At 41.1% G+C, this 25165-nt stretch overlaps 1 protein-coding gene across 4 annotated transcripts; it reads right to left on the bottom strand.

The window, feature by feature from the left end:
* Positions 1-602: 602 nt before the first annotated feature.
* Positions 603-25094, bottom strand: rnf122 (ring finger protein 122). 4 transcript variants are annotated; one of them, XM_051422624.1, is made up of 6 exons: positions 24696-25094; positions 10791-10947; positions 3735-3780; positions 3495-3536; positions 3286-3365; positions 603-2460 (listed from the first exon to the last, which is right to left on the bottom strand). In XM_051422624.1, the coding sequence occupies exons 1-6, from the start codon at positions 24718-24720 to the stop codon at positions 2346-2348; spliced, it is 465 nt and encodes a 154-aa protein (XP_051278584.1). In that variant the 5' UTR covers positions 24721-25094; the 3' UTR covers positions 603-2345. The 4 variants fall into 4 exon arrangements, with proteins under 4 accessions (XP_051278584.1, XP_051278583.1, XP_051278585.1 ...); XM_051422623.1 differs by having other exon boundaries at positions 3286-3368; XM_051422625.1 differs by lacking the exon at positions 24696-25094 and adding an exon at positions 15600-15831 and having other exon boundaries at positions 3286-3368.
* Positions 25095-25165: the final 71 nt, after the last annotated feature.

Here is a 25165-nt window from a genome sequence, read left to right on the forward strand (position 1 = left end):
ATGTGAGACATCTCTGGATTGTTTAATATACTGCTCTTGTTTTTTTATGTCTTGCTTTTGTCTTTTATTGTGCAAGCAGCCTTATTGGTGTGTGATATAAACACACATTTACCTAACTAATAACTACAGTTTTTGCACATTCAGAACTTTTGAACACTTGCGTTTCTAGAACTTCAACATTTACCTTCAGTGTTATGTAGCCTTGCAAATAGTGTTAGAATAAATTTCACACTGATGTTAAACCCTGAGCAGACTAGATTTGGCCCTTTAAAGCCAAAACATCTTACTTAATTAACAATTACTGGATATCAATCAATATGTTTTGTGACAAAATGCTAACAATTTCTATTATACACAATTAATCAAAAGAATAACTGACAATCATACATTAGATTAATCAATAGCCATTGTCACATTTACACAAATTTACAGTACTCTAAAACCTACTCAGACACAGGTGTGTGGGTTATGTTTGGCTTTAAAAAGGTCACAAAACAGAAAGGTTGAGAAGCATGTGATCCAGATAGAATATAATTTTCATACATTATTTCACCTGGTGATGGCGCCACATACATGGCTACCAAGAAATAAACAAGAGAAGCTGAGCAAAACAGACAACTGTATTTATTATTGTTTCAAGTTATTTACATCTGTTGGATTACAAAATGTGGAATGTGGCCAGAATCAGAGTGAACGTTTCTCTGTCTCGTGTTGAAAATACAACAGGAGAGACATTTGTTTTTTCTTTTCTTGGCACACGGACTCATGTGACTTCAACAGCCTCACGTGTGTTTGGCATTTAATTTCAGTGCAGGTGCATTTTCTATCTGGAGAATGTGCTTTGTGAGTTTTGTGCTCAATTTAGGCAGTGTTTTGCTTTCTGAATCGTTGTAATTCACAACAAACTAAAATAAAAACAACCTACGCCCGAGGAATGTAAAACAGAATCACCAGCAATAATGCCACAAAAATGCTATGTATGAAAGTGAGATTCAGTTGCTTCCCAGATGGATTCACATAACACCGAGGGTCTGTACTGCTGCTTCCTTTATCTTGAGATGAAGCAGCATCTCTGATACTTCATAGACTTTTATAAAAGATTCACCACACCTGAAAACAAGGGACTTGCTGTGCTGCATCCAAACCTTAGTCTGACATTTTTGAAGAACAAAGGCATGGAAACGTTTTTTGTTTTGTTTTTTTGTGAATTCAAAGTGCAATATCTTAAAAAAAAAAAAAAAAAAAACCATATATATCAAAGAACCAAACTGTTACAGCAACAGGCAGGAGGTGTCAGTTCCTTCCATCTACATTAACACAATAAAACATTTCTGAACAATAAAACATCCCAGTGGAAAAAAACACAACTGGAGCATGAACATACATGATATCACTGTAGAGGTGGGCACCAAATATGGATTTTTACACATCAGTATCAGTTCAACGCATCAGCAAAAACACTGATTAATCTGCTACACATGGACTACAGTTTGAGCTTCTTCTTCTAAGTAACACAAATAATCTAGGTCTTACTGATGAGGCTTGAATCCACCTTTTCAATCATTTCTTTTTAACTGGTGTGACTTCAATTTATAATCTTAGGCCAAAGTTTTTCATTTCCTTGAAGGCAGTTTTAATCAACCCTGTCTGTGCCTTCGCTACAGTATTATTAATTCTCTACAGGCCTTTGTTTCCAGACAGCTCCAGACACTTTTGTGAAACCCTTCTTCTACCTGTTTTTTTTATTTAATAAACTCTAGGAATCTTAGCACTGCGTAACTCGTCTGTGGCCCAAAACCTCTTCTCTGAAAGAATTTAAGACCTCCATCCATTTTTCACAAGAGTTTCAATAACCTCAGCCAATTTTGATATCTCATATCAGTGACCACCATGGCATACAACACTCATTCATACTCAGATGCCGCCTACTGTCATCCTTCAACACTCATTTGTTCACATCGCTGTAAAAAATTCAACTGTGTCTCCTTCACTTCAGTGGTGCCATTAACCTCACTCAAGGCAACACAAGAAGATGTGATCGAACAGGTGAAGAGGGGGATGTTGAAAGAAGAGTGGTGGAGTGATGTGTGGGTGGCTGGAGAGAATCTCTCAGACACTACAAGGTGTCGTGTTGCCATCTTGGAGATGGTTGCCAGGCAACAGCATCCTTCATAGTCCTTTTTCGAGTGGTAACTAGGTTACCCCAACTTACTATCATCATGTTGCCGTTTTGCTGTGTTTTTTTAACAGCAAAAACAATGTCCCTCTTCCTGTTGGTCGCTAACTTTTACCAGCTGGTTTGGCTGGGCGCAGGCGTCCCACCCAGGCTGGCAGGGGGTGAGAGGTTACACCAGTTCGTCTAGCAGAGTCCCTATGCTATGGTGCTGCTCAGGTGGGCCAGCTATGGGTTTGTTGCACATGGGGCAAACACAGCGCACCTCCAGCCACTTTACCAGACACCTGTGCAGAAGAACACGGACAGGAGAGACATCAGAAGAGAAGCCAAACCAAATTTGCAACATGAGAACATGAGACACTTTTTACTGGTCAAAACAAACGCTGTGAGTAAAAGTGGCAAAACCACACTATAAAATACTTTTACAAGCTTTTCCCCCACAGTCAAAGTCTCTACGTTCACAATTCTGACGTCACCAGATCTGACCAATGTTTTTTCTGCCATCTTCATATGGACCAACAATGGACTCTAATCACTTCAGTCTTTCTTTTAAATAAATACTGTTATACACTTCCAAATGATCTCTCCTTATTAAACTGGTAGTTGATTGGGAAAGTTCAATCAGGAAGAGTATTTAAATTTGTTTCAGTTTTGTGTCTGCCAAACTTTAAAACTTTCCTTTCATTTCAGTGTCTGAACGATGTGACCCTCCTCCACCCCATTCACCTTTACTTTAATCAGAACCGGCACCCAGTGATCCTGGGGGGGGGTATTCCTGTACCGTTTATGGCTCGACTACCTAGAAAAAAACCCTTCCTTACAAGATCATAGAACTAGATTGATCTGCCATCTACCAAGTGTCCTCTGGGATACACTATTGCCCTGACAATTCCTTCCTTAACCTGAAAAGAAAGAAGCAGGAAAAGCAAGTGAAAGAGAACTCCTGAGGTGCCGTGTTGCAGTCGGGAATACTCAACTGATACTTCTGTGTAATTCCTGATCACTGGACTTCACATCAGACATGAGTATTTCAATTTTTAACAAGCCCAGGCCGGTGCAAAGTGGTAACAATAGCAAAAAAAGACTCCACTGTGCTCTCCAGTACTCACTTCCTGTGGAAAGCATGTTGGCATGGTAACACTCCCAGCTCGTCTTTCACTTTGAAGTCCTCCAGACACACGGCGCACGTCTGCTGTGAGTGACAGACAGGACAGAGATAGGACAGTCATTCGATGATATTATCATGCATTATGTTTCTTTTTTTTTTGTGTCACATTAAATAAGTTTTAAGCTCTGCAAATGTAAATCACATCCTTACCCCATGAAGACTCAACTTTTTTGGATCTCCTTTTAGTACCACCTGTAGGAGTAAAAAAAAAAAAAAAATAAATAAATAAATAAATAAATAAATATATATTATATATATATATATAAATATATAAATAAATAAATATATATATAAATAAATATATATATATATATATATATATATTTATATTTAGGAGAGATTTCATTGGTTTAAACCTTAAAGTGTGCTAAATATTAACCTAATTTTTACCTCTCTGTATCCAAACCGCTCACTCTGGGCTTGATGTCGTAGTTTGCTGTGGATGAAAAGAGAAACTTCTTGTTACTTAAAGTGGTGGAAGAACTATTTACATCCTTTACTCAAGTACAGTTTAAATGGTAAATGGACCTGTACTTGTATAGTGCCTTTCTAGTCTTCCAACCACTCAAAGCGCTTTTACACTACGTGAGACAAAAAAGAATCTAAATAAATCTTCCTGCAGTGAAAAAAGTAAAATAAGATCACATAAATGTACTTAAACCTGAATTAAGACTTTTTGGCCATTTAGGGGCAGCACAAACAAGTTGTAAACACAACAACGACACACTGGTGAACTTAGCAAACATTTTTCTATTTACACATCTAGCAGACACTGAGACACATTATCAATCATTAGGAGTCGTGTCTGTGACGACCTTTCAGCTCTGTTTCGGTCACCACCAACTCCTTAAGGAAATATCTGGCTCTGCTAAAACCCCCAGTTTGCTAACAATGTCTGTCTGCTGTTTGATTCTGGACGGGTAGAGTATGGAGGGTTTGTCAGAACTTTTACTGAAACAAGATACCAAAAACACTGATGAGAGCTGTGAGACTGAACAAATACGACAAAAAACAATAAGCTGAAAGAAACTAAAACATTTTGTAAAGCTGAAGGAAACTACACAGCTCATTGATAATTCTTTGTGGGTCTGTCATTATGAGTGACCCCTTTAACATTACAGTCATTTAATCTATTGTTCATGTAAAAATATTGATGCAGTGCAGCTTTAAGTCAAAGTTTATAAGTATTATCAGTAAATATACTTAAACATATTGAAAGCAAAACTACTTATCATGCAGAGTGGAGTGTTAAATTTGATTGCATTAATATCTAAGCAGCATTTTATTGTTGTTACTGATCTTGGCTCATTGTAACTACTTTATATACTTTTGAGTACTTTAATCCAGCAAATCTTTAAACAGGGATCCAGGGACCAACTGGGTTCCTTGAGTGAGTTGTAGGGGGAGGAATAAAATATTTTGACACATTTTTTTGGAAGTTGCAACAACAAGGGAAGAATCAGGGTTGGGATTTAATTTATAGTGATCCCAGTTTGATCATTATTTGACTGTGAAGACATAAATATAAGAAATAAAAATACTCCCTTAAGACAAAATGCTCTCAAATTGGGGGTTCATGGTCTAATGTGGATCTATTGTGGGGGTCTTTGACATGAAAAAAAATAGAAAACCCTGGTTTAATCTATACATATGCATCACATTTTTATAAATTGATCATACACTTGGTACGTAAAATCCTAATCTGCAAAGTAACTCTTAACTATAGCCGACAGATAAATATAACAGACTAAAAACTACAATATTTCCCACTGAAATGTAAAGTACGGGCATTAAATGGAAATACTAATTTTATTTAAGTATAGTACATCAGTAAATGTACTTACTTTCCACTTGTTTATTAAGAGATAAAGATGTCTGTATTTATTCAGTTCAACAGCAGGTCATTGGATTCAGGCTCAGATTTAAGTTTGTGTGGTTAAATTATGGAGCTTTGTGTAACAGAAGCTGTGTAATTGCAGGGTAAGCTCTGATAATTAACTGTCTTTTGAAACAGCCACACTGGCCACACATCTACAGACAAATACATGTTCCTCTGCAAGCACATGCACACATTGTTCAGAAGTGATCATGTAACTACACACAAATGCTAACACACAAACAAACTTATACACAAACACGACTAATGAGTATGTTGCCTCTTTGAATCCCTGCGCCGCCCCCAAAACCAACAATGGAGAGGAGATCTTTATCACTTGGCGAGCTGAGTCTGTTCAGGCAGTTATTTTTGGCCTCCTGTTTTTACACAACTAAACATAGACTCAAATGTCTATCACTGTCTGTGATTTGAGCCTGAAACTAATCACAGTGAGAGCATCTGAGATGAAAGGTGAATGTTTATTTGTGATCTGATCCGCCTCAAAAAACAGAAATAAAATCATATCTCTGTGAGTCATTGCTTAAAGGAAATGACAGTTATTCGCTGTTTTTGTCACTTGGTTTATTGTTTACACTGATTGCCGCTAACAATCTTCCATGTAGAACAATGTGAGGATACGCGTTTTACATGTGCTGAGGTTTCCCATGCCTGGAGAATGATGTGAAGTGGGTGAAAGGGGCGCATGACGGAGGTTTCTCTGTTTCAGTTCAGCTATTGTCCCCAGTCTACAAGAATAGAAAATCCTTATAGAAATACTGTACTGTTGACAATTTCTTATTGTATGAAGTAACAATGAACTCAACAGGTGTAAAATATATAAGGATAGGTGCAGAAAACTTAAACAAACTCAACCAAATCAATACATTTCCATTGTAGAAGTGATAGGCTTAAGTTCAATGAAAAAAAAGACACGTATTTGGAAAAGAATTTGAATTAAAACAATTGGTTTATTAATGCTTTACCAATGTGCCACAATAACGTAATGTTTTTTGGGTTAAAATATCTTCATTTGGGGGCTTTTCCAAGCAAATATGTGATTGTTTGCCATTAAATCAGCACATATTTCTGCCACCCTCAGGCCACCCAATTAAGATTTCCCTTGACATCAACTACTAGATCATTTACATGGTTGGTAGCCTATGATTAACGGCTCCATATTAACATTTGTGCATATATATCGTTGTAAATCTATAACTAAATAAGCCTTCCCAATATCAAGTGTTGGGGTCTGGCACAGTAAACCCATACTAAAAAACAGAGCGCTAAAAATCAGTTAATTTTTAACGGATTAGTTGAAATGAATCAGCCACCTACATTTGGATGACTGATCAATTTGAATTATTTTATAAGCAAAAAGTAACAAGTTTCAACTTCTCAAATGTGCTTGCTATCAAGGAATATTTATCTAGTATTCAGAATATCTTTAAGATGTTGACTGTTGATCGGACAAAATACACAACTTAGATGTCACCTCGGAGCCGGAAAATTGTGTTCGTGTTCACGGCAAAAATTGACAGCAATCATCCCCAACCTCCAACTCTGAGGTCAAAGATGCCTTGAAAAAGCTTAACAATAAATGTCTCAAGATCGCCAGCTTCTGCTCCTTTCTGCAGGCTTAATAATCCAATGTCATTTAATCTCCCACAGTTTACATTGTCCAGGAAACATTCAACTGTCTTTTTTAAAGCTTTTCATTATGTTATGTGTTATACGTTGTGAATTAAAGGTGTAGAAAAGGTATTGATTAAAACAGTCAACATTTAGAACAAAGCTCAATTTCTCTTCTCTAAAGTAATATGGTGAGACAGATGTTCTCATCTTATTGCAAATGACAAAACTAAATACCTAAATCATCCTTTGATTGTGTATTTTTAACATGATTTTAGACTTGACAGTATTTCTACCATATAATGAGTAGACTGATGAATTAAAAACTGTAAAGATAATTAATTCTGCCAATATGAATTCAAATAATGATCTAATAACTGGATTTCATAAAGAAATAGCAGAATCTATTTGAAATAGGAAGTTTGTTTTTTTATTATTCGACATGGTAAATGTGACTGCGTCATATCTGCTTACAATTCATTTGTTTCCTGCTTTGACATTTACAGTTTCCATTTTATGATCTCTTTAAATATAGAAAAGGTATAAGCAGTGTGCCACCTGAAAATTAAATTAAATCCAATACACAGAGCAACAGCTGGAGGTCCTGCTGCTTTTTAAATCAATCAATTTACTTACTAATTAAATGTGTGTCAGAACTTGTTTCTGGATAACTTCTGCTTCCAGGTGAAACTTAATCAGAGTTACAGAGACACTTTATATGCCCAATCTCTCTTCTTAGAAAGAAACTTTTTTCGCAGATGTATCTAACTTAATAGATGTCTCTGTCCTGATAAGCTGCCAACCCTATTGCTGTGTTCATGTTTTGGAAGATTATCTCTAGCCTGCCATTTCTGCCGCTAAAGCACTTGAACGCTTTATTTTCACAGTTTCCATGTGCTTTCCAACTATCTGCGGGTAAGATAGTACCTGTGTGACCAGTACCGGCGTTACAGTACAGCAGGAGATTTGAGAAAACACTTTTTGCAGACTAACCAGTCATGTTTCCTGTTGGTTAATGAACAACTGTGTTTTTTCTCCTCTGGGTAATGGACCCGCAGGGGATTTGACAGGTCCAGTCTAAAGGATCTCTGACAGGAAATGAGTCAGTGAATGTATTCGGGGAAAGCGGCGCTGGTTGCTTAATATCTCTGCTCTAAGTCACTGTATTGTCTGGCTAAAAACACCGTTAGCTTACCCTTGCACCCTTGTGCTTCTCATAATACCTCTGACTACTAGCTGCTTTATGGAACCACAGACCTGTCGCTGTTATAGCAGATTGCTGTATAATTAAAAGTGTTATATTTTTGGCTTGTGCTTTTAGCACCCTTGTGGTTTTGTACTCTTGTACATTGCAGTCACTGCTGTGTACACCCCCACTTTGAGCCACTATTAGAAAAGCAACTGTCTGAATATGAAGGCTGAAAGGATTGCGTGTGCTGAGCAAATCTTACCCAGATCTCAAGGCTTTTCAGAGAACTTGATATAATTGCTTTGTATGATTAAAGGAGGACACCTAACAGACAAATTGAGACAGAGTGCAATTTTTCAGTCATTCAAGTTATCACAAACTCCCTGACATACGGGATTTATGAGAGCATGTCTGAGAGGGATAATAGGAAACCTGCCCCCAACAGCGAATGGCATTCATCACTCAGTATTCATCTGATGAATCATCCAGTCTATAAATGAATTCACAATCACACTCCTACCCAAGACTACCTTCAGCATGTTAATGGGGCCAAAAGGAAGTGACTCATTGGTTATGATTCATAGGCTTTAAGAGAGACAGGAAGGATCCAAGGTTTTCTGACAGACTTGATTGTCAATTTAGTGGTGAGTCCAAGCCAAAAAAAAAACATTCATGATTACAAAAAAACTGTCTGTCCTCACTACTACGTGGTTTTTGATAATTGCTCGCTATGTTTGATACTAATTGACTTATTTATGCAAGATTTTCTTCCTCTTTAGGTAATAACTACAATGTAAAAATATCTCAGAAATTAAAAAATAAACATTTTCTATTTTTTTAATCATTTCCTTTAGGTTTGCCTGAGAGTAAAAAATTAATCTCACAATAATTCATCTCCAAATGAGAATATAACAAATTTTTGTACTTTTGATAGGACAGATGATTATAGACAGGGAAAGAGGCGAGAAAGAGAGAGAGCGAAAGCGAGAGCGAGAGCGGGGTGACGGCATGCAGCAAACGGCCACAGGTTGGAATTGAATCCAGGCCGCTGTAGGAACGACTCAGCCTACATGTGGCATGCAGGTGAGCTACCATGCGCCCCGGAAACAAGCAACAAATTCATGCTCATCACTTTCTGTTGATATTGAAAAAATAATCTCATCAAATGTCCATTTAATAGCTGTTGAGTAGCTCTGAGCCGTTGAAGGGTTTGTCATCCATGTTGGATTAAAGGACAAGTGTTAAGGAATCAGTGGGATCTCAAATTACTAAATTGGCCCATAAACAGCAGATTTTATTTGTCAACTGGTGTTTCAAGGTCAAGCATGAACTTTAAACCATTTACTTAATGTTTTAACTGTAATACGAATTACCAATTTACATTTACCAATGTTTGTGACGTGCATTGTGCACTTTATGCTTTCCACACAGACAGCATGTTGTCTCTGTATGTCTCCAGCCGACACACTCAAGTGTTTTGCGTTTGACATTTTGGTAACACAGGGAATTTGGATGGCAATTCAGAATCACATCCAACTCCAGAAATAGCACACCACATTATAAGATGTCAGGTAATTTACCAAATACAGATGCTCAGTCATCCAAAGAGAGCTCAGGGAAGGAAAAAAAAAAAAACCCAGATCCTACTGCAGGTGTTGACGTTTCCTAATGGGATTTTGTACACTACATACATTCGTGTGTGGCGTTTTTGTGAACTCCCACTGTGTGCTCTACAGGCCGTGTTTATTCTGAGCAGAGTTTCTCTGCAGTTTTCCTTACTGCTGTCCTCACACATTGTTACGGGCTGCTTCCTGTTGCCTCATATCCCGTCCTTCAGACACAAACGTCCCCTCAGCTCATCAGGGAGTTCACAGTCAACAGCGGGAGAGGTCACCCTGTTCCTCTTTTTTTTCCTCCTACCTCCTTCCCTCTCTCCCTCCACAATCTCCTGTGGAGAGTTTTAAGGATGGCAATGTCCACCACTTTGGTTCAGACTGAAATGTCTCAACAACTATTAGATGAACTGCAATGACAATTTGTGGCATGCTAGCATACTTCATTCTTATCAATAAGTTAGCCATGTCAAGACAGCTTCACAGAGATGTTAGCATGGCTGTAGACACTTGTGTCCAATATTAAGTGTTTTCAAACCTGCGTTGTTTCGTTCGGTCAAACAGGAGTTCCGTTTTCCCCCTTGGTTCGATTATCTTTTGGCTGATTTGAACATAGAAATTGTACTCGCGTGCAGACCAAAACCACCACACAGAAACCCTTTGGAGGAAGTGGTCTCAGTCTGATTACTGTAGCTGTTGGTTTGTGGTGGGAACACAATCCAACTCTAAATGGTCCCACCAGGTGCATTCTGGGATGAGGGTGAACAGTTGCTAGCAGCCAGCTGGAGAATGAATCAAGGTCTGACCTGAAGTAGCAACAAATAATGTTGCCTTCTTGATATTTGGGCACGACCTTCTTCCTGTGTTTACTCTCCCACTCCTACCAAAGAAACATCTAACCAACGAGCAGAGTAAGTGTTCTCACATGGATTTTACTGATGCATTTTGGTTCGCTTGAATTTTGTTTGGGTGAAGAGAAAATGTACCCACGGGAAAATGCAATTTTACCACCTCGTCCACTGATAACCAGTATAATAATAATATAACCAGAGCAAACGAAGTATAGGTTTGAAAACAACCCTTGTTTTTTTCACAAATTTCTTGTTTTTAATCACGTTTCTGTTTCTGTTGGCCCTCACCTGATGAAGTAACAGCAGAAGATGAGGCTAAGGATGAAGACAAAGATGCCTGTCCCCAAGATGACCATGTAGATGTTGAGAGGCAGGTCCTGGAAGGTGATGGGCGGCATGGTGCACGACTTGTTGGAGTAAACCAGTCCCAGACCACAGAAGCACCCTAAACAAAGACAGATGGAAGATTTACAGGAAGAGTATAGTCAGGAGTGGAGACGAATGCAAAATATGTCTCAAAACACAACTGAATGCAACTGTACACATTTCTTTATAGTGCGATGAAGGAGCCTATTCTGCTCTTTGTGGGCAGCTGAGGGTCAGACCTGCAGCTGTGTCCACCTCTAATGGAAGCAAAAATTAAAGCTTAACACTAACACACGCGCACAGACACAAAGAAAGAGGTTGAGAAAGAAGGCCACTGCATTTTCCTGTAATGGTAAATTAGTCCTTTTCAGTATTGTACTTTAACATGCAAAAACACTCCTAATGCGGTATCCAAGCAACATGGTTGTATGTATCTCTTAACACAACAGATCTTGGATTCTTTGTCTGATAACAGGTCAGTGGTCCGAGAGTCAGTGAGTGCAATTTGATTAAAATGACAGTGTAAAATCTCAACAACAATTGTTTTGTACAGGAAGGTAAGTCATCCATATAAACTTCCAATGAATGTAAAAGTACATCACAAACACAGAAACATAATGTCTTCATGTCTTGAACTAAGTGCTTTTTCGGGAGAACTTTGCAGTGTGCTCCAATACAAACAGATGTTTTTTCTATGGAAGGTGCCCTCCTTTGTCGCATCCTTCTTGCTACACTCCTGTGTGTGTTTGTTTTTACCATGAAATAGATTATCACTGTAGCACTGCTGTCTGCAGTTGTAACGGGGGGGGGGGGGAATGAACCCAATAGCAGCAGACGGGAAACAGTGAAGTGAATCATTGATAATTAATTTTATCAGTAGCACAGGTGAATCTAAAGAGTGAACAAACCGTGTCTTCCTTCTTCGGGGGGAAAAGGCAGGGAGTGAGGACTAAAGGTAGGGAAGGGGGGTAGCAAAGGGTTGCCTGTGAATCTTCTTAGGGAATAATGGAGAGGGGATGAGACCAGGGAAAGCGGACACTCATTCAGGGGCAGTGGCGTTTGGGCGGTCGCCAAAACGTGTGTTAAAGTGCCCTCTTGGGAGCCAAAACGCATGCTAAACTGCCCTCAAATTACCTCTTGGGAGCCAAAACTCGCTAAAGTGTCCCATTGGGAGGCAAAATACACTAAATTGCCCTCTAAGTTATATTATTAGGTAGAGATGCCTACTGCATGTTTAAGGAGGAGCTACCTCACTACGTCTTGTGGGAATAGCTTTTCAAAAGCTATGGTGTTAAAATGCACTAGAATACAGGAAATGGCATCTACTTAATTGGATCTACCCAGGGATTTATTTCCTTCATACATCCATGTCGCTGTGTGTTCTTCACAGTCCAACGTTGAACTCCACAGTTCTCGTGGATACTTACCCTAACAGCAAACTAACCTGAGTAGTCTGTCTAGTTAGTCTGTTTTAAGGCTATATAATGTGCCACTTGTATAACATAAAACGTGTCTAAAGTGCCCTCTACAGTGGTGAGGACGTGCTATATGTGCCCTTTTTTCCCCCCCTTTCCGCCCCTGCCCTTCAAAAAGCCTGTGCACGCCACTGCTCAGGGGATAGTGGGATGATGGACTCCTCTTTGAAGGTGGTAGAGGGTTGCAGGCAAAACCGCAGACGTCGCAGAACAGGTATCCGATCTGTGTCCAAAGGTCCAGGGATCAGGCAAAAGCAATGGTCAGAAATCAGGCAGGGTCGGCAACAGGGGATCAGTCCTAATTCGCAGGCTGGAGAGTCACGCATAGCAGTGGAACAATCTGGCAGTGAGCGGAGGGTGAGCGAGGCTCTATATACTGTGGTGACCAAGTGGAAGCAGTTGCGTTGATGAGGGGGTCTGGCCGCAGGAGTGGCTGAGCAGGGGTGGAAATTTCCACTGCAGGTGAGTGTGATGGGAAAGGAGGGGTGTGGCTATGAGCAGACTAAACTGTGACAGAACCCCCCCCCAAGGGATGGCTCCTGATGTCCCAAAACAGGCAAGGGGGGGGCATGCAGTAGGGGGGCTAGAATTCAGCGGACCCATCCATATCCGGAGCAGGGTGGGAGGGGGTTTGGGGAGGAATCCATCCTGTCCATCCAGAGCATCCATCCAATCATTATTGTCCAGAGTTTCCTGAACGTCCAATCACTCCTGAGAGTACTGAGAATCCTCCCCATCAGACTCATGCTCCTCTTCGTCCAAATGGACCAGGGGAAGGGGATGAGGCTGTTGAGAGCGAGCTGATCTACCGGTGGCCGCGGCAGAGGTAGAAAGAGGGCTGATCAGGATGTTTACGGTGGAAGTCGGAGATGAGTCGGGGGTCAAGATTGAAGCTGCCAGGGACCCATGACCTCTCTTCGGGGCCATAATCCTCCAAGTCCACCAGGTACTGCATTCCTCGCCCTCAACTCTCTTCGGGGCCATAATCCTCCAAGTCCACCAGGTACTGCATTCCTCGCCCTCAACTCCGGAAGCGGAGAAGACGTCGGACGTCATAAACAGGGCCTCCTTCAACCATGGAGGAGGAGGATGTTGGGTGGGTGGTAATAAACAGCTTTCTAGGGCAGGTTTTATCTTAGATACATGAAGTGGGATGGATGCGCATGGACTGAGGAAGCTTCAGTCAAACTGCCACTGGGTTGATGATCCTTTGGATGGGAAGTGGGTGGAGGTGGCCAGCAGTTGCCTGATGGGAGGATTTGTGCCAATTGCAGATAGGGCAGGCAAGTCCCGCACATCCTCTTCCACCTTTGGCCATCAGAAGCATTGTAGCAGAAACGCTTTAGTTCTGTGAATGCCAGGGTGACAGGTGAGCTTGGACGAAATGTGCCCACTGTAACACTTCTGACCTTAACACAGCAGGTACAAACAGTCTATCAGGAGGACAAGCACTGGGGCCAAGCTGGCCAACAGAAGCGGCTCTGACTGGCAGAGGCTTAGGCTGGTAGCTGGGAGGCTCGTAGCTGGGAACTTGGGGCTGAGGCACGGGCTGAGAGAGATCAGTCTGGCCACTGGGAGGTGGAGAGCGGCGCGGTGCAGCCGCCTGCGTCAGGCAACCCTGATGACAAGCGGAAATCCAACCGCAAATGACCCCAGCCGACCAGTCAATCTGCGGATTGTGGTGGTGGAGTCATGGGAAACCCAGAATAAGAAGAACGTGGGGGGAGGACAGAACATGAAACTGAATGATTTCATGGTGATTACCAGACATGAGCAAGCGGACCGGAACGGTCTGATGAGTAACCGTCCCAAGCAGATGACCATCAAGAGCCCTGGCAGGTACGGGACAAAGCAGGGGCTCCTGACCAATGCCCAGCTGATGAGCCAGTCTTTCATCAAAAATGTTAGCATCAGACCCAGCATCAATGAATGTAGACAGGACTTGAGGATTTTCAGGCAGAAGGAGCTTAGCCAAAAACAGAGGACCGTCAACCACAGAGGAGGCTTTGAAAGAGGATGGGCTCACCAGTAACTCCCCACCTACTGATGAGGGCCCGCCCCCCCCCCCCTTTTTGCTGGGAGACGAAGTGGCCCGGTCGACCACAGTACAGGCAGAGGTTAGCTTTGCAGCGTTGGTCTCGTTCTTCAGGGGACAGACTGGTGCGACCCAACTGCATGGGCTCAGGGTTACTGGATAGAGGCTCAAGCCTGACTGCAGGATGGGTCTGCTTGGGGGCAGGGTGCCGTAATGATGCGGCAGACGAGCGAGTGGAGGGCGTTTGCCGCATCTCTCTTTTGAGAGCCTGGATGCAGAGGTCTATGTTGTAGGCTAGGGCAATGACCTCATCAAGGGTAGATGGAAGGGCGTAAGACACCAGCTCAACCTTGATGTAATCTGCCAAACCATGCAAAAATGCATCTCGAAGAGCGCCCCCCTTTCAAGCTACTTGAAAAGGCCTTGGTGTGGAAATCTATGGAATAATCAAACACTGACTGGTTATCCTGACACAGATTCAGAAGACCACTAGCATCAGTAGACTGGAAACCCAGCCCAAAGACTTTGCGTAATTCAGCAGAGAATGATGCAAATGAAGCACAAGCAAGAGTCTGTTTATCCCACTCAGCCGTCCCCCACAGTCTAGCTCTTCCCGTCAGTTGATTAATGGTGAATGCTACTTTAGCTTCTTCAGAAACAAAAAGGTAAGAGGTTGTAAGGCAAAGAATATGGAGCAATTAGTCAGAAATGGGTTACAACCCTCAGGTTCACCTGCATATCGTTCAGGAGCTCCAATGCGTGGTTCTGAGACTGGACTCCGTGGCAAGGAAGAGCTTGTTGGAGCGGCAGGTGCAGGAGCAGAGCTACCAGAGTTCAACTGGGTGATGGCAGCAGTTAGTTCCTGCACTTGGTCAGCCAAAGAGGAGAAGGCCTGTTCCTGAGCGGCAGCTGTCTACTTAGTCGTCTCTGCAGCGGACGCCATGAATGCCTCGTGCTGGGTTCATATTATGGCCAGATTGTACTGTAACGGGGGGGGAATGAACCCAATAGCAGCACACGGGCAACAGTGAATCAGTGATAATGAATTTTATTAGTAGCACAGGTGAATCTAAAGAGTGAATAAACGGTGTCTTCCTTCTTCGGGGGGAAAAGGCAGGGAGTGAGGACTAAAGGTAGGGAAGGGGGGCAGCAAAGGGTTGCCTGTGAATCTTCTTAGGGAATAATGGAGAGGGGATGAGACCAGGGAAAGCGGAAACTCACTCAGGGGATAGTGGAATGATGGACTCCTCTTTGAAGGTGGTATAGGGTTGCAGGCAAAACCTAAGACGTCGCAGAACAGGTATCCGATCAGTGTCCAAAGGTCCAGGGATCAGGCAAAAGCAATGGTCAGAAAACAGGCAGGGTCGGCAACAGGGGATCAGTCCTAATTCGCAGGCTGGAGAGTCACGCATAGCAGTGGAACAATCTGGCAGTGAGCAGAGGGTGAGTGAGGCTCTATATACTGTGGTGACCAGGTGGAAGCAGTTGCGTTGATAAGGGGGTGTGGCTGCAGGAGTGGCTGAGCAGGGGTGGAAATTTCCCCTGCAGGTGAGTGTGAAGGGAAAGGAGGGGTGTGGCTATGAGCAGTGCAGGCGAGAGACAGACTAGACTGTGACAGCAGTCAAGGTCAGAGATAGATAGATGGGGGAGGGTGGGGATAGAGTAACAAATGTGGCATGACATTAGACAGGTTGCAGCAATGTGCGCAGTACATTTACTTTACAATACTTGATGGGGCGTGTTTATGATGTTATTTATCACGTATAAGTAAACTGAGAAGACCCATGAATTCCCAGATTACAAGTATGAGAACCAAGGGAGAAACTAACACAGAGAAACAGTTGCAGATTAGACAGACAGAGACAAAGAGATACAGAGAGCACACTTGTGTTTTGTGCGTCTGTATGAGTAATGAGAAGTCAGTATCTGCATGTGAGAGGGGGCTTTGTGAGATCGGGGTCACACTAACCCAGTGAGTGATAGTGAACCATGCGACTCATTGCGGTCTGCTGATAGAACAGGAACAGGAACAAGAGGCTGTGTGCCACAGAGACAGTCTGCAGGTTTTCACTTTGATCAAACACTACAGCAGCAGATTTCACTGATTAGCAAAACTTCACCCAGAGACAAAGTGGTAATCAGCGAAATCAGCTTGTGTATTGTTTAATCATAATGGAGAGTTCCTGACTCTTGGCCTCCCAAGCCACACGGCAGCAACTTATCTTAGGGGCCGTCCACACAAATAAGTTTTTTTCGAATCCGGATGAATACTTTATCGTATCGGCCTCGCCTCCAGACGGAGACGGCGTTTTCGGGGTGTGAAAACGGTATTTTTTGAAAACGGGTCCCAGAGTGGGAAAATCTGAAAACGCCCGGAGTCGCCTGGACGGCGAAAACGGATTTTTCCAAAACGATGACGTATTAGCCCCGCCTCTCAAGCCTTTAACCTCAGCCGCTGCCGCTAGACGCGTCATAACAACAACAACAATGGCGGACTAGTACTACTTGTTTGTCAACGTAGACATAATATACGTAGATGCCTCATGACGTGCTGGAACATAATCCAGTGTCACCGCCATATTGGATGGGTCTCCTCACTCTACGCTAGCACCAGAGTCAATCGGAGTCAACGGAGAGCGAGCAACTATGACCGTATTTTGTTCAGCTTACAGTTGCAATAACTGGCGCGGTATTGATACCAGATCACGTGGGATTACCTTTCACAAGAAAGATTGAACAATAATTTTGGTTATTTTACCATTTATAATATTATGTCATCGTAACTAACGTTACTTACATGTAACGTTATTACAGCAGGAACTGGTACTCTCTCTCATTGTCTCTTGCTGTTTTTTTTTTCTTCTTCACATTTTGAAGGTTTCCCAGTGATACAGGCTTGAGGAGGCAATGGGAAGTTGCTATAATTCCGTGAATTTTCAAATTTGGAAACGTTCCATGGGAATTAACGGGAATATAAGGGAATTAACAGGAATAAAAGGGAATTAATGGGAATAAACTGGATATTTTTAATATTGCTTGTTATAATACTGTTAGTCTACAACAGGGAACTTACATGTAGTTGAAAAGAAACATCTTGCAGGATAATCTTGCTTAAAACAATCTGATTTAATGCAACTTCAGTTGAATGTCCTCCCTATCTTTGTCAATGACATGCACACACGCAGTAATCAGCATAGGTTACTACATACTTGCCAACATTTATTTTTTAAAATATGGGAGTTTTTTTTTTTGTTTGTTTATTGCTATTAACCTATTTGGGTTAATTGTATTGTGCGCATATAACCATAACAATAGCCATAGTAAATCAAAGGCGGCATGCTAGCTACCATCATATGTTAAGCTAAAGGTCAATGGTTTGGGCTACTACTTGTGGTGCTATCCATTTGTCTCGTAAATCCCCCGCCCGAGTTGCTCTGACGTGAGAACGTGAAGTAATTGCCTGGCTTGTACCACTTACAGCGTTCCATTTGTCTTTGGGCATTACGAGTCGGAAAGAACATGGACGCCACCAGTGCAGCAGCTGTCTTGTTATTGCTTGTGGCTCATCTAAACAAGCTCAATGTGAAATAATAATATGTTTTTCTACAGAAACACTAACATTTCAAGTAATTCCGTTATTCTCCGTTAGTCTTACATTTCAATAATATTTTGCCATTTTCGCCTATTTCAATTTCAACAAGTGGTGTGGCATTTTTCTCGAGCCACCAGGGGCAGTGGCAGGCTATTGTTATTGTTAGCTACATTAGCCTATTTAGCAAACCAGCTCGAAAAACAAAACTCTATTAAAGTTCTACTGACGAATAACTCAACTGGGTTTGTATTCACTGTATATGCCTTTCTGCTTATTACAAAACAAAATGTTTATATTTATGTTTGTATAAGATGGAGTTTGTATGAATTGCCCACTTTTCCAGTTAATTCTCCTAAATTCCCAGTAATTCCCATAATTTCTCATTAATTCCCATAATTTCTCATTAATTCCCATAATTTAGATTAATTCCCATGAAAGTTTCCAAATTGGAATGTTTCCAAAATTCCCCAGCTTATCTTTCCATGGAAAGCTTCCGGAAAGTTTTCGGACATTTACCGAAAAATGTCCACCCCTTTGCAACCCCATCTGTTTTCAACTCTGGCTGCTATTTATTTATTTACTGTTTTTTACTGACTGTTCTTTTGCACTGTTACTGTTACAAATATATCTTACATCATTTTTCTGCAGCCATTACCATCTGCCTTTTTGCACTACCATAAGTATTGTATATTTTATATTTTTGTATATTTTATATTTTATTGTCTGTGAAATTGAATGTTTAAATTTTAGTATTAGGAAATGTCTGATCTTATCTTTTGTGCCTGTGCACTTTATCTGTTTCACCGTGGGTGAATGAGAAACGTCCTCTCGATTCCTTGTATGTCTGGTGCATGTGAAGAATTGACATTAAAGCTGACTTTGACTTTGACAAACTGTCTATTACTATATATAGTTTAGGTTAAAGATGATTTCACATCTGCGCTAAATTGAGTATCAGTGGCACTGTTTTCAGTGTAAATAAACACGTGCAATGTTATGACAATCAGATAGTTTACACCTAAACAAATGCATGTGCGTGTGTGTGTGTGTGTGTGTGTGTGTGTGTGTGTGTGTGAGTGAGTGTGTGTGTGTGTGTGTGTGAGTGAGAGAGAGAGAGAGAGAGAGAGTGAAATAAATTCAAATGAACAATCAAACTTGTTATATAATATAAAATTAATTCATTTATACATTTATCAATATGCCATAGCCTACCATATGTCTTTGTTAAAGAGCATAATACAAAGTCTTTTAGCATGAAAGCACGTATTTTTCAATGTGTGACAGCGTCCTGTATCATAACTAAATCTCTGCCATTTGTAACAAACCAAACCGTGTGAAAATCCGGTAGAAATTCGGGGAGTTATGATTATTGCAGTTGGGGATACACCTTCCTCAGTAGAAATAAATGCAGGAGGGGCGCATTGGGGACCCATCCAAGATGGCGGCCGCGCTGATACGTCAGCTCCAATCGGCAGTGTCAGTCTATGAGGCGTCTACGTATATTATGTCTATGGTGACCTTTATATGCATGCTCCATGGCTTCTCTTCCGGTTTTAGTGTATTGGTGTGGCGGCATCACAGCGCCACATACAGGCCTGGCATATGTACTACAGCGTTTTGGGCCGTTTTCAGTAAATCCGTGTGGACGCAGATATTTCTGGAAACAACAACGTGTTTACGGAGATTTTTTTCGAATCATATTGGGTGAGGCTGCGTATTTGTGTGGACAGACTCTTATAGTAGAAACAAACTGCACTATATGAAATTGAAGTCCTTATTGTGTCCCAAGAAGGTACTGGCAACCTGTCTTCAAATTTGCCTATTGCCCAGGGCATGCTGGGATAGGATACAGCGCTGTATGACCGGGAACAGGATAACATTTTTAGACAGACAAGACAAACTAAAGGACAGATGGATGGATCGAGAGATAGATGGATGAATGGACAAAAGGACAGATTAATGGAGAAACAGACAGGCGGAGGTTGGGTGAATGATGGACAGATTAATTGGTGGATGGATGAACAGGTGGACAAAGAGATGGAAAGGTAGAAGAATGGATGGACAGACAAATAGATAGATGGATAAATGGATGTATGGATGGGTAGATAAACAGATGGACAAACGGATATATGGATTAATGAAAAGACACAAACAGATGGATAGACAGACAGATGGACGGATGAATGAACAGACGGATGAAGGGATAGATGGAAACCTTTACCAGTTTCATATCCCTGCGTTGGTTATTGTTTTCTTGGGGCACAGTTTTTTTTATTGATCCTGGTATTTCTAGTCACTCCTGCGGCCAAAGTGACACATTGACATTTCTATCTGACATTTCTCCTGCCTCACAGTGGAAATTGCAGTATAAGAGGATCAATACTTCCCACCTCGTAGTTCCACTCTGAATGAGCAGTGATGCTCCATTTATCGAAGCTCGTCGATGGCTACACATTGAAGATCCGCCGCTAAATGACTTCTCTCAGCAAGTGCCGATCATTACCGACCCTTGACATTTGCCTCATCCTTAATCAACTTAGTCAACATGAGTGTGTAAATTAAACACAAACTGATTGAAGGACATGAACAGGGCAGTAGCCAAAATTTCACAATGAGTCCAAATTCATTCAAAGTTCTAGTTAAATTCTTTAAAACTTACTAGACTAGACGCCAACCGAACCCTGTAAAAGTGTTTAAACAGAAAACCCAAATTAAATATTGAATTGTTTTTTGTAAATCTTAGCTCCCTATATTCTAGTCTGAATTATTGTTGCAAAGCCTTTTTAACACTTTCAGGTATGTAACTGTTATGGAGAGTGAAGATGATTTTGAATTCTGGGTTAGGGATTGCCTAAAACATCTACTCCAACACAAAGTAACTACTCCACTGCATTTTAAAGGGAAATACTGCCCTTTTTGTCTATAGTTACTTTTCAGAATCGTATTTTACAATAAAAAAAACATTAAAAAGATTAAACCACTGGTTCCCAATCTTTTTGACCTGGGATCCTTTGTGATAAATCAGTGTCAGTGTTGGTTTGTGACATTTCAGGTGTCTAAAAGGTGTTAACAATGATTTACCCTTTAAACCTCTCAGATGGTTTCATTTAAACAACGTAGATTATCCAATATTTCACAAAATGCACAGATCTGAGAAATCTGTCCAAAAATGAATACAAATTTGTGTAACAGGACTTGGTTTTTTCTTCTCTCCTTTCCCATTAATCAGACTCAGACTAATCTTGTGACCATAACATAAATAAACATTTTTGATTTTTTTTAACAAATCATCAATGAAATGTTCTGCGAAAAAATACTACTACTCACTACTCTCTGGTGGACAAACTGTAGAGTGGTTTTAAAACATATCTTTGGTATTTCTGTACTTCAGGTTGTTAACACATGTACCAATATGATATTCTTGTAATGAGCTAATATCGATGGTACTCTATTAGAAACCACTGTACCAAACTTACTGTATATAAAGTAGTTCAAACAAACTTCACCTTAAACACCTATAGTTGTTTACAGTTGTTTACGGCTGTATACAGTATTAAAATGTTACCTAAGCGTTGATGCAAAAGTAATAAAAAAATCTAAAAAGGTCATATAATAATCAGTCACAGGAGCCACTTTTACTTTTGATACTTTAAGTAGAGTTTCCTGATAATACCTCTGTACTTTTATTTTTGAATGAGGGACTTTTCCACTTAGATAGATACTTTATTCATCCCAAGGGGAAATTCAAACTTCCTCATATACCTTGGAAGAAGGTGAAGTTGTGTCAGACAATCCCTACTGATGAGTGGTCAGAATGAGCCTTAAAAAACTACAATGAGTGTAGCAGGTGTCATTGTAAAAAATGTAAACCCCTTTATATGACATTAGCTCCTCCATATTCCCAGAATATAGGTATATGAGGATATAACCTCATTATCCACAATGGTAGCTGGAGACACATAACAGGTCTAATTTTCTCCATCATCTTCACATTTGTCAACAATCAGCTTCACAAAGATCATCAGCAGACAAAGACACACATATCGAGGGTGTGTGTGAGTGGGGGGGGGGTTATATGTCTCTGTTCCTGTATTCACCTGCACAGCTGATGGCACAAATCACCTGTAAAGCTTGCACAATCTAAATCTGGGTCATTTGTATTCAAGTCTTTGTGTGTTTGTTGTGTCATGACTGTCTGTCTGGACGGGCACTCGCATCTTCCTCCTCCACCTTTGTATGCGTGGAGAGCAGACAGCTATATGTGGTATTTTGCTATGGGTGGAGCCCCGCATGACCACTGACCTATATATTGGCACACTCAGGAGGCACCCCGTTGCCATGGCGCCAAGAGTAGCAGATGCAGAAAAAAAGGGATGAAGGCTAGCTAGTGAAAGTTCTCATTTTAAACGACAGAGAGATTCTGAGTCAGTCGTATTGAGTTTCAGCTGCCAAAAAAGATTCTCGTGCTGTTGTTCAAAAAGGCAGGAAAGTCCCTCCGTGATTTGATAGAGCTGTAAAATACCTCGACTATAGCAACTTCCCTGACAGCTCCTACGAGATGCCTGGTGGGGTTTTGTCCTATATACGCCGTGTTCACACAAAGCTGCCTCGGCTGCTGCTGCGGCTTGCACTAAAGACAGAACTTGCCATCAAATATTCAACAGTTCACATGGGGGGAAACACTCAAGCCTGCCTGCATGACTGCTACTGGTAGAAAGTAGGTTGGGCCCTCAAACTCCCCATCACATGCAGGAATCGCTACATGTGTCACGCGTAAACACAGGAACAAATAGGCGTGATCACAGATACACTGACACACAAGAGCAGACGCTGAGCTGTGGCTGCCTGATACTGCTTCATTTTTCCAGCAGAATGTCACTCTTTGATACTGTGTGTGTGTGTGTGTGTGTGTGTGTGTGTGTGTGTGTGTGTGTGTGTGTGTGTGTGTGTGTTTGTGTGTGTGTTGTACTATTTCCCCTATGAATAGCAGGGGAGTTGCAGCACAAAGGGAGTAATTGTTCTTGTCTGAACACCACCAACAGTCCACCGAGGAGGCTGCTGTGGCTGCTGCACTCAAACAGGGAAAGTCAGAGCGAAAAAGACCACTAATCCATCATCTTCACCAGGTCTCACCATGACAATGAAGCACTGAAACAACATTTCACTGCAATGAAGGGGTTGTTTTGTTTAAGCGTGAGTGGTGTGCCTCCGGACGCAAACAGCAGTTTTCAAACAAGACAGAGAAGTTGTTCAGACTTTTTTGGCTTTTGAAGATAATTGGTCGAGGCCAAGAAGAGTGTAAGTGAGAGACTGCAGATAGTCAGCATAAACAGGATTACTCAGAGGGGCAAAATGTTATAGCGAGAGGACAATGACTGGCCTTGTGTGGCTCTCAGTTCAAGGTAATTTAGATGGAAATAAAGGATTCTATTGATTTAGTGACCTATTATTCTACCAGTCAATACACAAATTGATTAAATGTTCAGATAATCAGTGTTTTAACGTGTTCTTCATCACGTTCCATTCCAAAAATCAGTCCATTAAGGAATTTTTTAGAATATTAGAAGGATATTGTATATAACTTAAAATACAATTAATACGTGCGTATATTATTTATTATATTATAAGCAGTATACAAAACATTTCATGGATGGCTTATCACACACTATATTGCACAGGGCTGCAACTAAGTATTATTTTCATTATTGATTAATCTTTTTGTACGTTATGAAATATTGGTAAATTGTAAAAAAAAAAAAAAAAAAAGCCTGTTGTAATTCCCCACTGCTCTCCCACAGTGATGTGTTTAAAAAAAAAAAAAACATTTACTTTCATACATGACAAAGAAAAGATTAAGATCCCCACAATTGAGAAGCTGGAATAAGGAAGTTTGTGCCATTTTATGCTTGAAAATGACTAAAATGGTTAATCAAGAATTAAAATAGTTTCCAATTAATTATCTGTCAATGGATCCATTGTCAGCAATGATAACTTCTTTTAACCAATCAATGCAGTTTTCTGACCACCAATCAGAACAGCCCCACCACAAATCACTGAGCCATACCTGAGCAAACCACTAGAGATTTTATTCTCACTGGAACAAGTTACCCTTGATTTTTAAGGAATTATTTTAAAAAGTGCAACTATTTTTGCAATTTTTCCCTTTCGCCTGCTATTTAATTACAGAGAAATACCTAAAAACATTTATGAACGCAGTGAAATCGGCATTTTAAGACACAATAATAAAGCCTACAAATCCTGGAGTGACTGTTACACATTCTCTCATTGGGTTAACTTCCAGTCAATAGCGAAATTATGATATTTCCCATTTTTCTGGGGACCCCCTGGAACCCCCTTAAGGGACCTCTGTGCGTCCCCGGACCCCAGGATTTGAACCACTAAATAACAACATAATGTGTTATAAAGTAGTTATGAAATCTTTATATGATGCATATTATAAAAAGAAAGTGCTGTCAATAAGTGATACAACACAAGTCTGAATAGGAGCAGCCTGTTTTATTTCTCTTTAGACTAATAAGATCCTTCCTCACAAAGAAAATGTCTAAATTTAGAAAACACTGGAGTGATTCAGAGACTACAGTCTTGTTCTGTATAGCCTGATACTGCTTGCCACGAGAGCTCGGCTCAACTGAAATAACACAGGCTGTATTGCAACACATTAGGCTATATCACAGAGGCCTAACAAATATAAAATGACTGCTCACCGTTACACCACTGAAACGGGTGCATCAATGCACCAGAGGGAGTCCTTGCCGGCGGGATCCGATTCGTGTTTACCAACAAGCCGCAGCCGCCCGAGCAGATGAATGACCGCAATATAGTGCTTAACAGAGCCAGTGACTGCCAGCAGTGTGAAGGGTGAACCACACAATAGCTCCCTATATAAAAAAAGACGAATAAAAAGAAGGATAGAAAGCGTTTTGTCGAAAGTTGAAGCGGGGTTGTGTCACATTGTTTTTGCGCGCTGGTTGATTCCTGCTGATTGATAGAAGGAGAAATGGTGATGTGGATTTCCCCCTCCTCTTCTGCTCGCTGTGGCTGTTTTGACTCTGTTATTATTAATAGACGGCATAACACTGACCCAGCAGCAGCGTCTGTTTGACAGAGAGGCGGGGGGGACTAGAGCAGCACTGGCTCGATTTCCCTGCTCCCGCCCCCCGCAGACGCTACTGAC

Source organism: Dicentrarchus labrax, unplaced genomic scaffold, assembly GCF_905237075.1.
Source record: "Dicentrarchus labrax unplaced genomic scaffold, dlabrax2021, whole genome shotgun sequence".
Lineage (NCBI taxonomy): Eukaryota > Metazoa > Chordata > Actinopteri > Moronidae > Dicentrarchus > Dicentrarchus labrax.